General features: G+C 40.9%; 1 protein-coding gene and 2 gene segments (V, D, J or C); all 3 read right to left on the bottom strand.

Annotated features, from left to right (window-relative positions):
• Positions 1-1,073: 1,073 nt before the first annotated feature.
• LOC105908207 (immunoglobulin lambda-1 light chain-like) lies at positions 1,074-5,557 on the bottom strand. The gene is made up of 5 exons (XM_031580569.1): positions 5,509-5,557; positions 5,286-5,385; positions 3,581-3,740; positions 2,030-2,036; positions 1,074-1,889 (listed from the first exon to the last, which is right to left on the bottom strand). Exons 1-5 carry the CDS (start codon positions 5,555-5,557, stop codon positions 1,561-1,563), a joined length of 645 nt encoding a protein of 214 aa, XP_031436429.1. The 3' UTR covers positions 1,074-1,560.
• Positions 5,558-8,167: 2,610 nt separating this feature from the next.
• On the bottom strand, positions 8,168-10,551 carry LOC105908208. The segment is given in 3 exon segments: positions 8,168-8,517; positions 9,867-10,028; positions 10,545-10,551. Coding segments are annotated over 3 exon segments (498 nt in total).
• A 2,406-nt stretch (positions 10,552-12,957) lies between these two features.
• LOC116223521 lies at positions 12,958-15,614 on the bottom strand. The segment is given in 2 exon segments: positions 12,958-13,424; positions 15,596-15,614. Coding segments are annotated over 2 exon segments (348 nt in total).
• Between the last annotated feature and the right edge of the window lie 332 nt (positions 15,615-15,946).

Raw genomic sequence — 15,946 nt, 5'->3', positions numbered from 1 at the left:
TATGCTATTACAACTACAAAGAAACATAACACTGAAGAATACATTAACTAATACCAGTTTGGAAAGACTTAACATACAATGCAATAACCAAAGAATACTAAACTGTCATTACTCTAGCATGATTTTGCAGCTGGAGAGATTCAGTGAAGCAGTACATCAAGGTGCTGGGTGCAGTTTAATTCTACATTGTCACCAGTAGATAGAGACAGTTAGCTAAAAAGAGAGCGCAACCCGGAAAAGGACATCTCAAACTCAGACTAACGATCTGATTCAAGCATAGTTTTCAGTTTTGAGACTGTTGATGAAACTTATAACATACAGCATGTCCCATCACTTGCATTTCCTCAAGAGTAGCAGCTTTAATTTTACTACCAATCAACTTGTTTTGAGGCGTTTATACCACCTTATACCTTTGTTTGAAGTTGATGAAGCTCTGGTGTATCTATTTTTGTCACTTTTTTTGATTGGCACAGTGAAATGAAATACAATAAATGTAATTCGTAAAAAAAGGACATATATCTTCATGAAATGAGAATGTTTTCTTGTAAGGAGGTCTGTTCAAATGTACATGATTTAAGGCAATGCATACTAAAAACAACTCTTCAAATTCATAATAATTATTATTTTGTTAACCGGCACATCAGAACCCCGTCCACAGTGATATCCCATGTGGGCGTTCAGGTTAATTCCCTCTTATTCCGTTTGCAGCTGTAAAATTTGAATTTTACCCCTTGACAGGAAGTAGGTACAGTTCTGAAAGCAGTCTGTTATGCGGATGACTAGACTTCACGTCTCTTAAACTATCATGACCTTGTGACTCGAAACACTGAAGAAAACATGAGCCAAAACTGTTTGGTGATACTTTACAAACAATTCAATGACCACAGAACATGAAACTAATAAATCCTATAGCATATATCATTCCTATAGCATGTGTTTTAGTAGAATTGAGTGAGTGATACAGTCCAGCGATATACTGGGAGCAGTTGGGTTTAATTCTACAGTATCACCAATAGATACAGACAGTTAGCTAAAAAGAAAACACAGTACACCGGAGAAATTTGCTTAGGAGTTGACAAACACACACCAAGAAATCAGATTCCAGCAAAGATTTCAGTTTTGACTGTTGCCTACAAGCAACTACTGGTGGAACTGGCAGCCTGATAACATGCAGCATGTAGAGAATAGCAGCTTTCATTTCACTACAATTCAACTTTTTGCCTGAAGGTGTTTCTTCCATCTTATATCTTTGTTTTCTGTCAATGTGTGCCAAACAAGTTGATGAAGCTCAGATATCTTTTTATTATGTCTCTTTTCCTGACTGGCATAATGAAATGAAGACAACATCTCATATATCTTCATGAAATGAGAATGTTTTATTGAGACACATTTATAAAGAGATCTTTGAAAATGTACGTTATTTAAGGCATTTCATGGTAAACCAACAAAACAGTGTAATGTAGTCACAGATGCTTTTAAGCAGGTAAATATTCACCAAACTCACAGAAGCGCATTCCTGTGCCCCGTGTGTAACTTGGCTGAATCCTGCTCTCTCCCCCTCTAGCTGCACTGTCCCTGTGCCACACTCTTGCTCAGAGGCCTGGAGAGGGCGGAGTGGCTCAGCTGACAGGTGTAGGTGTGCCCAGAGCGCCAGCGTTGCGGCTGGACCGTCAGGGCGCTGCTGAGGGAGAACGTGCCATCAGACTGGCGCTGAGACTCTCCCGTCTGGAACTCAGTGCCCACCACATCTGTGCCATCCTCTGACCAGGTCAGGGTGGCACCGTCAGGGTAGAAGCCCTGAGCCAGGCACACCACAGTAGCCCTGTCCCCAGAGGAGAGGTCCTGGGAGGGGGCCAGCAGGACTAGCTCAGGGGGAGATGGAGAATGAGCTGGAAGATTAAAATGACAAGGAGAAAAAAAAATCTTGAGAAACAAATCTCATGTAAAAATAGTCCCGGTCAGTTCGAAATGCATCTTTATTGTTTTTATCATATTGTTAATTACTGTTATCATTTTCAAGCTTGCTCACTTTTGTACTGGATATATAAAAGAGTGATATCTCTGCTATCGGTTTCTCAAATGTTAAGTTAAGAAGAACTCATTTCATGCCTTTCCAACCTAAATTGCAACGTCAAGCATTGTATTGTGCCAAGTATACCAAATAACCAAATAAATGATAAAAAAAGGTCTTATAAGCTATATAAAAAAACTTTGAAATAGACATTTTCACACTTTTCATAACACATATTGCATTATTACATTATTAAACATTTTCTTTTGGAAAAGAAAATGAGTAAAATGAGTTGTAGTTAAAAGCAGAACCAGCTCAGGGTGAGATGGAAGTGCAAATGCAGGATTGCATTGAGATAAAAACACATTAACAGTACTGTTCTATTGCTATCCTAACACTAAATCAACACTGACTCAGTCTGTTTTTTTTTATTTAAAAAATGAGAGAAGTCAAATTGAATTAAATATCATTTGAATTATCTGATGTTATAAACATGGCTACATCTACATCATACATACAAACACAACAAACAACTGTCTATTGAGTATTAACTAATTAAACATGTAAATACATGTATTAACTATTTAAATATATCAATGAATGTCCATTAAATGCACAATGTTTAATAAATTAGTTGAAATAATTAATAATAGTGTACTCACCGTCAGCCACTGTCAGCTTTGTGCCTCCCCCAAAGTAGGTAGTCCACAATGACATATGCTCATACAAAAACCTCTACGCTGCATTTCACTGTGTCTAATGGGACTCCATGCTTCAGTGATCATCAGCACAGACATCGCACATGGTCAACAGGAGGAAATGGTCATTATCCTGACAGGAAGTTGCTTATTACTCATCACCTGGCTGACACTTAGCCATACTCAGAGATTGGTTTTGTTTTTTTTTCATGTTGAAAGCAGGTTTGAGAGCAAAGTGGTTTTTGTACCAGCAGTTCATTTGACTGGAGCACTGTGAGGCGTGCTAACCATAGCACAGTAGGAAACTGCCTTAGCCTGGATACCAGACCGAACTTAGCCCCGCCCACACATTTTTTGGTTGGGAAGTTCGGTCTGGCATTACTCCATTGAGGAGAAATTATCTGCGGCTCGATATCGGCCGTACCAATCAAATTGTTAAGGCGGGCTTTATACGATGATGGACAGATCATCAACAGTACCGTAACCAACCACGTCACCAACACACGAGTTGAATTCGTTTTCAACAAACATGGCTGCCGCTGGAGAGCTGAAATGTATAGATTCGAGTCCATTTAGACATTGACAGTGCATTCATTTTGAAAGAGGAACAGAGAAACGCGATTAAGGCATTTGTCAATCGAAAAGATGTTTTTGCCTTCCTTCCTACGGGATCCGGTAAAAGTGTAATGTATCAGCTGCCCCTGGTCACATACTACGTTGTTCTGATTGGTTGTAGGTAACCAATTGAGCGAAGAGGCATTTTTTCTCCTGGTTTGGCTGAAACACGCCCCATAATCACAGCCCAATGGAGCGATATCAGACTCATATTCTGACTAGAATTATGAGTATGACATCGTCAGGCTAAAACTGCCTCATCATCAGCCGTCACTCCGTTGATGTTCAGGTACTCAGTTAGTCCATTATCTGTGAATGTGAATCTGCTGGGCAAACTGCTTGCCCTGCTGCCGTCAGCAAGCAAGAACTTTGGGGCACTGCCTGGCTTCTGCTGGTACCAGGACATTACCAGGGCTCTCAAGTTTTGAAGACAGGCAAGAGTGACATATCCCCCCCCCCCCCTGACCACGCCCCCGGCCCACCCCCATTCCGCCCGCCCCGCCCCTGCCGTATGCCCACAGACCAGCCCCCCCCCCCCCCCCCATATTATTTTTAGTGTTTTGTTGTTAATAATTGCTCAGACTTGCAGAAAAGATTTGACACATGGCACTGACAATTCAACCAATTACAAAGTATGTATTCAATTTGGGAGAGAGAGAGAGAGAGAGAGAAAGAGAATTATGTTTATTGTAGGTGTTTGTTGCTTTTTTGGACTCTTTTTATCATTTTTGGTGTTGGTTCCCATTATATATGCCATAGTCATAGAATTGGATGTATTAATTGTGCTGGTTGACTTCAGTGCCTGCTGTTTGGGCTGATGCCCCTTACTGCCTATGTGCCTTGTCACATCCCGCACACCTGGATGGGCACACAAGGTCTCTTGGCGGCAGATAGAGCACCAGTAATATGAGCTGGTGCTTCCTAAAGTAATAAATGGCCATTTAGAGGTCCATTCACTATTAAAAGAGGTCTTGTAGGGCTGCTCCTGGGACTTTTCTCTCTTTTGTTCTAGCCATCTCCTCCACTGTTTCTTCCACCATCTCTTCCACCGTCTCCTCCTCCTCCACCTGCACTGTCTCTTCCTCCTCCACATGTACTGTCTCTTCCTCTTCAACCTGTACTGTCTCTTCCTCTTCCACCATCTCCTCCTCTAATGTGTTTACAACCTTCTCTGGGCCTAATCTGGCCTTTTTAGTGGGCTTTCCTCTTTGGGCGAAGGACAAGATGCTTATTTGTTTTTTACCTGACATCTTTGAAAGACAGATGCAATGATTAATGCATCCATGGCCAGGATATTTATAACATGCTAGTATGCCTAATGAGCTCGCGATTCACAACTTCACCAGGCGTGAAGAAACCTCGGAATCTGAATAGAATGTTCAAGCAAACACATTTACCAAAAATAATGCCCATAACATCATTGAATATTAAGGGCTGCCTAATATTCGTTCGAATTATAGGCTATATATATTTTTAATAGGCCTACTCGAATTTATTATAGCCTATTAACGAAGTTCGGAGTCAACGCTATAGTGTAAAGGCAGGCTGTGTTGGCTACAAACACTCATTAAATACTGATGCTAATCATCTGGGAAATATTCTCTAACTGCAGTCAAGTTGTCATTGCTTGTGTCAAACCATTGTAAATGTGTTGTAACATTAAAACAGGAGACGACTTACTCTTTGTAGAAGACTGATGCTTGGAGCTCCGGAAGATCAATCGCGCGCAATTCTAGGATGCTTTATTTTAATTGGTTGCTGGATTAAATCTTACCCAGATACAAAAGATGTATTTTTCGGATTGGCTATTGTGTAGCGCATTTTTTCTGTTGATTGGCTGATAAGTGACACCTCACGGTAGAACCCCAGGGGATTCGGGGAGACGTGCTTGATTCCTCCATGGTGAGGGCAGCGCGGCCAGGTCATGTTTGCGCGCTGCGGAACATTATTGAGAGCCCTGCATTACCCAGGAACCACTGTCCCTGGTACATTGAATCTGAATATTTTGTCCCAGTTTTGAAGTTTGGGTCTTCTGCTGTGTCACCACAAGAGCCTCCAGACCTGTAAAGAATGCAACAGATTCAGTGTTTTTAATGAGGTTTTACAACACTTCAAATAATAGTCTCTATCAGTAAGACATGCACATTCCTGAACAGAATTGGCTGAAAAAAGAAATCCCCTCACCAGAGAGAGCGATTATAAGAGCAGTGAGAGAAGCAGTCTTGACAGCCATGATGGTTCTTCTGGTTCTGATTCTGATTGTTCTGACCACAAATGACAGAAGCGTCTCTGTGCTGCCTTAAGTGCAGGAGAGAAACAACCTCACAGTTCCTTATAAAGATCCGCTGAACCCAACAGTCCTGCCCCCTTCCTACACACTTCACTACTCATACACGACTTGAGTTTAACCCAGTGTCTGAGACATGAAGATCTTACTCAAAGGAGTGTGGGGGGAAATGCTATGCTTTTTATACTATTTGTCACAATTCATATTTATTGCAATATTAAGCCGGCTAAACAACAATGTTAAAAAATGCAAGAACAGATATCTCATCAAAATGTTTTTGCCTTGAGACTGTGCTTAGACTGGCATCTCAACAGACTGTATTGAGCACTAAAGTAACTGTGGACTAAAGTACTGTTACTAAGAAAAATAAAATAAAAAACTGTCTATTGGGTAATCTATCATTACATTATTGTACCAATCAGCTACATGTTTCAGTTACACCTGAATTAATCCCTTTTCTCTGATTCTTATCCATCATCATTTATCATCATAACCTCTCTGCTTCTGTCCAGATGACACAGAGGTGTGGAGCTGTAGGCAGGTGACCAGATGCAAACAGACCAAATGTGGGATGAGTAGTAAGTGTGTGTGTGTGTGGGACCATGTGGGACATGTAACCAATGCTGAGAGATAACCTAAAACTGTCTTATAATGTCTATTCAACTGAATAAGAAACATTTGTATTTAACCTTTTGCCTCTAAACACCACTACTTTGTCCTCTAGTCGATTCCACTGCACACCAGTTAGGCCATAAAAGATACAGGCTACAGCTTTTGCTCTATGAAAGATATGATGAGCACAGTGCTGTCTGTCATCCCAATGGCACACTCATTTTGTAACATAACATATCTTTATTGATAGACATTCAACATGCATTGGTCATTACAGGCCCGTCTAAGGCAACTTTCCTTAAACAAAGCCTGAAGTCATGATGTTGCCACTGGATGAAGGCCAGGCTGTTAGAAAAGCTTGGCTATGTTGCATTCGTACGAGCCAGGTTGCTGCTCAAGTAAAAGCTATGCTACAAGGGCATAAACGGCTAATTTGCCGGGCGGGTAAAAAAACGCATCCATGTGTTCTCATTTCTGACAATGAAAAAACAAATGACCAGTGAAAATGCTGGACATTATCTCTATATGCGGGATGCGGGTCAAAGGGTACAATGCCCAGCAGGGCACCTGGTCACCCTAGCTGTAGGGCTCCGTCACAGGACACAAGTGCCCTTTAAAGTGTCATTTACATCACTCAGCAAGTAGTAACTGCCACATACGTTTGGGAGCCTAATTTTTGCCATATCATTTCCGAACCCATCTTTTAGCTTCTCTCCTCCTCTCCCCTGAGTCCTGAATCATACTGCTCTCCTATGCCCTTCAGCTCTCTCTTTTTGTTTCTGTCCTCTTTGCCTTTCACAAGTTAGCTTCTGTCAGATAAACTGCCAGCATGACATGTAAAATGAGATTTTAAGTGAAGTGGATAGAGCTGAAGGGATAAGGATGAGATGACTCAATGATTCACATGATCACTTTTCTGATGCGGATACATTTCAAACATTTCAATCTGATCAGGCTATGCACATGCATGGGCTATAAGTACTCTGAAAGTAGAAACTCTATTTTGCAAGTCAGAATACCACTCAAGCATGATCACAGGTAATGTCATTTTGGAATTAAATGTAAATGAGTTGGGTGGTGTCAGTTCGTCATGCTGTCTTGCACAGTGCACATCTGTCACAGTATCTGGAAATGACCTGTTGGGAGTTTAGTTTTTATTTAATTGATTTCCATGTCATGAAAAACCCTAAAACCACTGTGTTACAAATGAACTGGCCTTATATCAGTGGGCCACGTGGCCATTTCACTTTATCATTATAATGTCAGGGAGATGATAGGAACCATATGAAATACTTTTAAAAATAGTTCTGTCAGGGGGGCACTGTGGCGCAAGCATTAGCCCCGACCACATTCGGGCTTGACGCCCATGGAAGACACGGATTCGAATCCGGCCCGATGTCATTTCTCTTGTCCACTCCCCAGCTCTTTTCCCTCTCATTTCCTGTCCCACTCTTCACTGCACTATCGATTAAAGGCACAAAAGCCCAAAAATGAATCTTAAAAAAAAAAAAAAAAATAGTTCTGTCACTGTGAACAACCAGCTAGTCACTACAACTTGTATATTTATTTGACAGAGATAAGTAGTGCATCCTTTATGACATGCAAACAGTTGAAGCTAATTCTCCTAATGTCACCAGAGAGAGTTAGCAAAAAGAAGCAAAACTGTAAAACAATTTAATACGAACAACTCAACACAAACAGCCATATATTTTTATGAAAATGCTTTATTGAGACTCATTTTAACAAACAGCAATCTTTTAACGACATTGCAAAGAACAAAATTTTGCCAATTTATTTTACTCAGAAATATATTTTTGACATTAAGTAATATTAACTGTTATATTTGGACACATACAGCAGAAGAGAATGCCAAAGCTTGAATTGAATACTGTGTATGGCTGCATTATGGCAAAAATAACGTTTTTTTTTGCATTGCTTCTTGGCTGGATCCTGCTCTCTCCCCCTCTAGCTGCACTGTCCCTGTGCCACACTCTTGCTCAGAGGCCTGGAGAGGGCGGAGTGGCTCAGCTGACAGGTGTAGGTGTGCCCAGAGCGCCAGCGTTGCGGCTGGACCGTCAGGGCGCTGCTGAGGGAGAACGTGCCATCAGACTGGCGCTGAGACTCGCCCGTCTGGAACTCAGTGCCCGCCACATCTTTGCCATCCTCTGACCAGGTCAGGGTGGCACCATCAGGGTAGAAGCCCTGAGCCAGGCACACCACAGTGGCCCTGTCCCCAGAGGAGAGGTCCTGGGAGGGGGCCAGCAGGACCAGCTCAGGGGGAGATGGAGAATGAGCTGGAAGGTTAAAAAAGGGAAGAAGACAAGACAATTCAATTAGATTAGAAATTAGAATGTATTATATATGTATTTATTTATTGCAGTATTTAGAATAGATACAGTAACAAAAGCATTAAAAGATAATTAACTGGGCAGGGTTTCCCAACGCCTTCTGAATGCTATGTCATTTGTAAGTTGTACCTTAAACGTTTCGAGGTGTTTCCCAGAACATCCTTAGTAAAGTATAGCTTCTGAAAGAGATACTTTTGTAAGGTTGATCCAGAAAACTCTTGGCTATATCATAACTCAGTTTAAGGTAAAACAAACGTTTTAGAACCTAAACCTGTCAGTGTCTTGACAATACATTTTGTGCTTCGTTAAATGAAAAGAACATTGGTATAAATGAACTGTTCATTTTTAATCCCTTGCTAATACAAATCTATGAGAAACATCTAGCCTACAGCGATCCTTTTTGGAAACTTTTTTTATTTTGACTTGCATAGTATTTCTTTTTGATTTTCTTTCTAAGAATCACCTGCACTCCAATCTCACTCATGCCCATCATATTCATCTCACGCATAATCAGACCTACGTGAATGACAACAATCGATTGCAAAAACATGGATTCAGCCTCTTACGGTACGCATAGGAAGGCTTCTCTAAATGATGGTTTAGCAAACGAGCGTAGAGAATAAACAATTTTAGTAAGGTTTATAAAGCGCTAAGAGATTGTTGGGAAACCCAGCCTTGGCGAACACTGTAACTCTAAATGTCCCCTAAAGGTAGTGAGGCAACAACAGTACCCTGATATTATTATTTTTTTCTCTTGTGAGAGCCACATAGTTGTAATATGGTGAATCTGGTCACCATATTAATATCTCTTTTTTAAAATGACAAAGGAATTGATTTACTTACCATCACTAATGTGTAGCTTTGTTCCCCCTCCAAAAACCACAGAGTATCACAGTGGTACAGCGTTGTACAAAAACCTCCCTACTGCAGCTTGCTCTATGTAATGACACTCCATGCTTCAGAGCTCAGGGGTCAGACAAATCAAACAGGAGGAAATGGATATAATCCAGACAGGACATGTAGGTCTAAACACATCACCTGAGACATACTAACTTGGGGGGGGGAGAGAGTGGTAAAATATGGCCTGGTTTTGTTCAATTTAAGGCCAGAGAGAGAACCGTGAGTTTTTGTATAGGCAGTTCATGACACTGGAGCACTGTGGTATGCTATTCCTGATACACAGCCACCATGACAGGCACAGTAATAAGTAGCTTCATCTTCAGCAGTCACTCCATTGATGTGCAGATATTCTTGACTTCCAGACCCGGAATATGTGAATCTGCTGGGTAGCCCACTTGCTCTTGTGCCGTCTACCAATAAGAACTTCACACCGTCATCCTTCTGCTGGTACCATGTTAATGTCCAGTCACCTCCGCTTGGTGCACAGAGGATCTTCACATTCTGCCCAAGTTTAACTGTTGCAGATTTTTCCTGGGTTAGGATAATGGCTTCCAAACCTAAGGACACCATTCAACAATTCACATCTTAATCAAAAGGATTAAACTGAATCCAAATACAACACACAAAAGTTGAAACCCTGAAGAAATGTGAGCCAATGAGATAAAGGTCAGTAAATGCCCCCCTACCACAGAGAGTGAATGCAAGAGCAGAAAGAGTGGCAATGTTGATTATCATGATGTTTAGTTCTGTAGCAGTGAGGGATGAGAGAAGAGATTCAGTGAGTGAGAGAAGCTTTCTCACACTTCCTTTTAAAGAGCAGCTCAGCACCGTACTCCTGCCCTCTCTCGTTTACCTCACGTCAGTCTCAACCCTCTCACAGAGGGTTTGAATTTATAATGATAATAATATTCACATCCATTTTATAACAACTCATTTTGTTGCTTTTCATTTCTTTTCTTACTCTAATTCATCCCAAAAGATTGCATATTTCCAATTTTGTCAGACCAATATGTATTTTATGTTCACCTTAATGTCAGTAATGGCTCTTATCTATTTTACCAAGCACTGGATACCTCTCATTTGGCACTTGCATCTCTTCTCCAGTGATGTTCTGCTTACTTCCCCTCTGTTATGCCAGAGGTGAAATTGAGTTAGTATCACTCTATATGCTTTGACATATGATGACAGCAGCTACCATGAAGAAGTCTTGATCCTAACAATACGGGTGACCAATTTTCTCAATTTTCGAAGGGATCTGAAATTAACTGTTTTTCACCTATGTAATATTTAAGGTTAATTAGAAACAAGTTCTTATTTGATAATATCATACAATTTAAACACAAGAGTCTAATTTATCATTGTGTTCAAAGTTTGTGTCAGTCAACACATTTCTACCAGAAATAAAGAAACATTGAGAGATTACTACAGGCAGTGTGTGAAATATTAGCAAAAGAAAATACACGTATGGTTTTAGTTTGTCCATTTCTAACGGTCTGTCTGCTTCTGCCTGCATCTGTGTCTCAGCATGTGGGAAAGAACGCTTCAGAAGTTAACTAACATTTTGTGGAGCATTTCAGAAGGCAGTTAGACTTCTCAGAACATGCAAATGTCCACAACCATTCATCCATGAAAACAAGCTGACTGTGCCAAAAAGATTTTAGTAACCTTTTAGAGAAGAAATATTTTCTCAAGAGGGCTAAGATTTTTGTATTGTACTAACTATATAGAAAATATATGAGCACAAAAGTATTACAAATATCTCACATCTGCCAAAATTATATATTGTATAAAAATACCACACTATGTCAAATCCTGCACAGGTCTTCCATGGCATTCCATATTCTAATGCATACCAATCAAACAATGTTCCACTGTGGGTAGTAAAAAGATCAAATAAAAAGAGAGACAGAGAGGAAGGACATGGTAAAGAAGGTCACAGAAGGGAGGTTTCAGTTCTTTCTTCTCTCTTATTCTGAGTGCAGCTGTGCTTCAGCATATGGACATGATGGGGTCTCTGGTTGTTAAAAGATTTGAATTCTGCCCCATGACAGGAAGCAGGTAGGGTTCTGAGAGCAGTCTGTTATGCAGATGACTGCACATTACTTCCCTTAAACTTTAAAAGACATGTGACTCTTTATGAAACTTTAAGAAGTATGCTATTACAACTACAAAGAAACATGACACTGAAGAATACATGAACCAATACCAGTTTGGAAAGACTTAACATACAATGCAATAACCAAAGAATACTAAACTGTCATTACTCTAGCATGATTTTGCAGCTGGAGAGATTCAGTGAAGCAGTACATCAAGGTGCTGGGTGCAGTTTAATTCTACATTGTCACAAGTAGATGGAGACAGTTAGCTAAAAAAGAGCGCAAACTGGAGGAGGACACCTCAAACTCAGACCAACAATCTGATTCAAGCATAGTTTTCAGTTTTGAGAATGTTGATGAAACTTATAACATACAGCATGTCCCATTACTTGCATTTCCTCAAGAGTAGCAGCTTTAATTCCACTACCATTCAACTTGTTTTGAGGAGTTTATACCACCTTATACCTTTGTTTTCCTTCAGTTTGTTTAACAAGTTGATGAAGCTCTGATGTATCTATTTTTGTCTCTTTTTTGATTGGCACAGTGAAATGAAATACAATAAATGTAATTTGTAAAAAAAAGGACATCTCATATATCTTCATGAAATGAGAATGTTTTCTTGTAAGGAGATGATTTAAGGCAATGCATACAAAAAAAAACCCTCTTTAAAATCTTTAAAAAAGAGTCATTGACACTTTGCTAACCGGTACATCGGAACCCTATGTGTTCAGTGTTCAGGTTTCAGTTCAACATTCCCTCTTATTCCGTTTGCAGCTGTGCTTCAGCATACGGCAATGATGGGGTCTGAGGTTGTTGAAAGATTTGAATTCTACCCCATGAGAGGAAGTAGGTACAGTTCTGAGAGCAGTCTGTTATGCGGATGACTGGAGTTCATGTGTTTGAGTAGAACTGAGTGAGTAATACAGTCAAGCGATGTACTGGGAGCAGTTGGGTTTAATTCTACAGTATCACCAATAGATAGAGACAGTTAGCTAAAAAGAGAACACAGTACACCGGAGAAATTCGCGTGGAAGGAGCTGACAAACACACACCAAGAAATCACATTCCAGCAAAGATTTCAGTTTTGACTGTTGCCTACAAGCAACAACTGGTGGAACTGGCAGCCTGATAACATGCAGCATGTACAGAGAATAGCAGCTTTCATTTCACTGCCATTTAACTTTTTGCCCGAAAGGTGTTTCTTCCATCTTATACCTTTGTTTTCTGTCAATGTGTGCCAAACAAGTTGATGATGCTGAGATATATTTGTATTATGTCTCTTTACCTGACTGGCATAGTGAAATAAAGACAACATCTCATATACCTTCATGAAATGAGAATGTTTTATTGAGACACATTTATAAAGAGATCTTTGAAAATTTACGTTATTTAAGGCATTGCAGGGTAAACCAACAAAACAGCGTAATGTAGTCACGGATGCTTTTAAGCAGGTAAATATTCACCAAACCCACAGAAGCGCATTCCTGTGTCCCGTGTGTAGCTTGGCTGAATCCTGCTCTCTCCAACTCTAGCTGCACTGTCCCTGTGCCACACTCTTGCTCAGAGGCCTGGAGAGGGCGGAGTGGCTCAGCTGACAGGTGTAGGTGTGTCCAGAGCGCCAGCGTTGTGGCTGGACCGTCAGGGCGCTGCTGAGGGAGAACGTGCCATCAGACTGGCGCTGAGACTCGCCCGTCTGAAACTCAGTGCCAGCCACATCTTTGCCATCCTCTGACCAGGTCAGGATGGCACCGTCAGGGTAGAAGCCCTGAGCCAGGCACACCACAGTAGCCCTGTCCCCAGAGGAGAGGTCCTGGGAGGGGGCCAGCAGGACCAGCTCAGGGGGAGATGGAGAATGAGCTGGAAAGAGATATAAAGGAAAAAGATGAAGTGTAGCATGGCAAGGCACAGGGCGACTTGAGACACTGAACTTCGTTATTGTAACCTTGACTACAGCACCGAAGTGTACTCCCAACGGAGCTCACAATTCCCACCAAGGATCACCCTTTAAAATAATAACCAAAATTAGAAAACCAAAATCGTCGTCAGCACAACCCAGCTGGAGCACTCTTACGAACCAGAGTCTTTAATTAAGTGAACAACCAGAACACGTTCTCACCTGGATCTCTGTGAGTCTACATTTCAGTCTCACAACCCGCTCGCTGGATCCCGGAGGAGCCTCCAATCTATGTTACGGTCCGGCTCGTTTCCAGGCAGCAAGGTTAAAAAACAAGGTTCAGTTTTTCACAAGAGATAGTTTATTGAAAAAGAAAATTATAACTTCTCCAAAAGTAAGAAGGCTAGAGGAAAATGAGTAGGTGTGTTGGCATGTGTGTGTAGATGTAATGACATTATGTTAGTATGTCAGTATGTTGGAGAAATAGTGAGACAAAGAAGGGGGGAGAGAGAGAGAGAGAGAGAGAGACCAGAGCCAGAGCCAGAGAATCAAAATAGCAGGCTGCCGGAGAGAAGAAAAGCATGAACTAGGAAAGAGAGGAAAGCCCCTTAAATACCTACACCCTGCTCCAGGTGTGCTCAGTAATCAAATTGACCTGAGCAGTCCCAACCCTGCCCGTGCAGTGACAGGAAAAGGCCTGAAGGGGGCACAGGTGGTTGTAACACCCCTCAGCTTAACAGGCTGAACAGGAGGAATTGGTCATCATCCAGACAGCAGGTAGGGTCTCACACATCATCCTACAGTGACTGAGTTGCAGCCTTGAAGAGTATAGTGTGAGTAAGACAGTAATAGTAAGCTGCCTCATTATCTGCCCGTAACACCCTTGATGTTCAGGTACTCATTAACTCCATTATTGGTGTATATCAATCTCTGTTACTGTCAGCGAGCAAGAATGCAGGATTACTGCCTGATTTCTGTTGGTCCCAACTAATAGCATAGTTCATGCTGCTGTACAGCAAATCTGCACATTTTGTCCCAGTTGAGTAGATATTGATTTTTCTTGGGTCAGGGTAACAATGGCTCCCAAGCCTGAAACAGGCAGCATCAGATTTGTTTATACTTTTGAATAACAATTATTATAACATAAACCTGGTGGTCTTCATTGTTATAAAATGGGATTGAATTCAACAAAGTCCACTTTAGTGGTGTAAAGTATTCTTGGTCAAGATTTAATGAATAATTAATCATTTATTCGATGTTGTAGTAATATATTTACACAACACTGAAGATACTCTCACATGCATTATGATAAATTGTACTTTCAACACATCAGTCTCCACCTGTCACCTTAATCCAGAACTTCACTCTAGCACTACCACAGGAAATCATGCTGGGAAGTTTGTTTTAAAAATGTGATGTGTAGTTTCAGTTCTTCATCTTCTCTTGATCAGAACGCAGCTGTCTCTCTGGATATGCAAATGACCTGATCAGAGGTTTTCCAACCATGTCATGTCAGCAGTTAGAGACCTGAGAATATGCAAATGTTTCATTCTGTGTGAAATCACCAAAATCCAAGTAAGTGTGACCACCTCAGAATTTGCTGTTTTATTTGCCTACAAGCACTATGACTTTTTCTGCAGTGTTTTTTAGAAGTTAATAACTCAACACTGCTTACATGCATTAAGATCAGAATTGTTTTATACATCGTTTTCCTGTTCAACATACAGGAAAGGCATCAAAATGATGTCATGAGGCTTATTCTCATTTCAATACCATCAAATGTCAAACGTGAACGTGTCTACAGACATTCTTACAGGTTACTGCCTTCCTGTAAAAAAGAATAGTGGTCATCAGGGAGAGGGTCTTTGAATGTGAAATATCTAAATACGCCCATTTAGGTTTGACCAAAAGGGCTACTTCTCAGGCACTTCACAAGTTAGTTTCAAGACAGAATCCTTCATCTTTCAGTTTTCCCGAGACCCGTTTTTCTATTTATTTACATATTTATACTTTTTTATTTAAAGCAGCAATACTCAGCAATTTGCCATTTTAAGGTATGATTTCATAGGCAACTAGATTTGTTATGTTCTCACATAAATTGTAATGGTATGCTGTGAAGGACAGATAAACACACCTGCCAATCCCCAAGCCATTCCGGCTATACACTATAGTTCTGTAGTATGGGCTTGAAGATCCTTCAAAATTTAAGAAACGTTTTCGCAGCATGACATCACCAACTATATTGCCAAACGGCACCAGTTAGTATTCTAGCAAGCCTTTATCATTGCTAAATGGACTGCTGTTGGCGTTTGCACAGTTTTTGCATGCCTTTTATGTAGTTAGCTTTCTAGTTCTAGGCCAAACCTCCTTATGACTGCTTTAAATGTGTATGTATGAAAGCACATCAGCACAGGACATCCTATGGCGTGGAGGACTTGAGGTAGATGTGAGTAAGAACAGGCACCTGAGTTGGAGCTGGCACAGC

The sequence above is a fragment of the Clupea harengus genome, chromosome 14 (assembly GCF_900700415.2).
Source record: "Clupea harengus chromosome 14, Ch_v2.0.2, whole genome shotgun sequence".
In the NCBI taxonomy this organism is placed as follows: domain Eukaryota; kingdom Metazoa; phylum Chordata; class Actinopteri; order Clupeiformes; family Clupeidae; genus Clupea; species Clupea harengus.
This window is presented reverse-complemented; position numbering and strand designations above follow the sequence as displayed.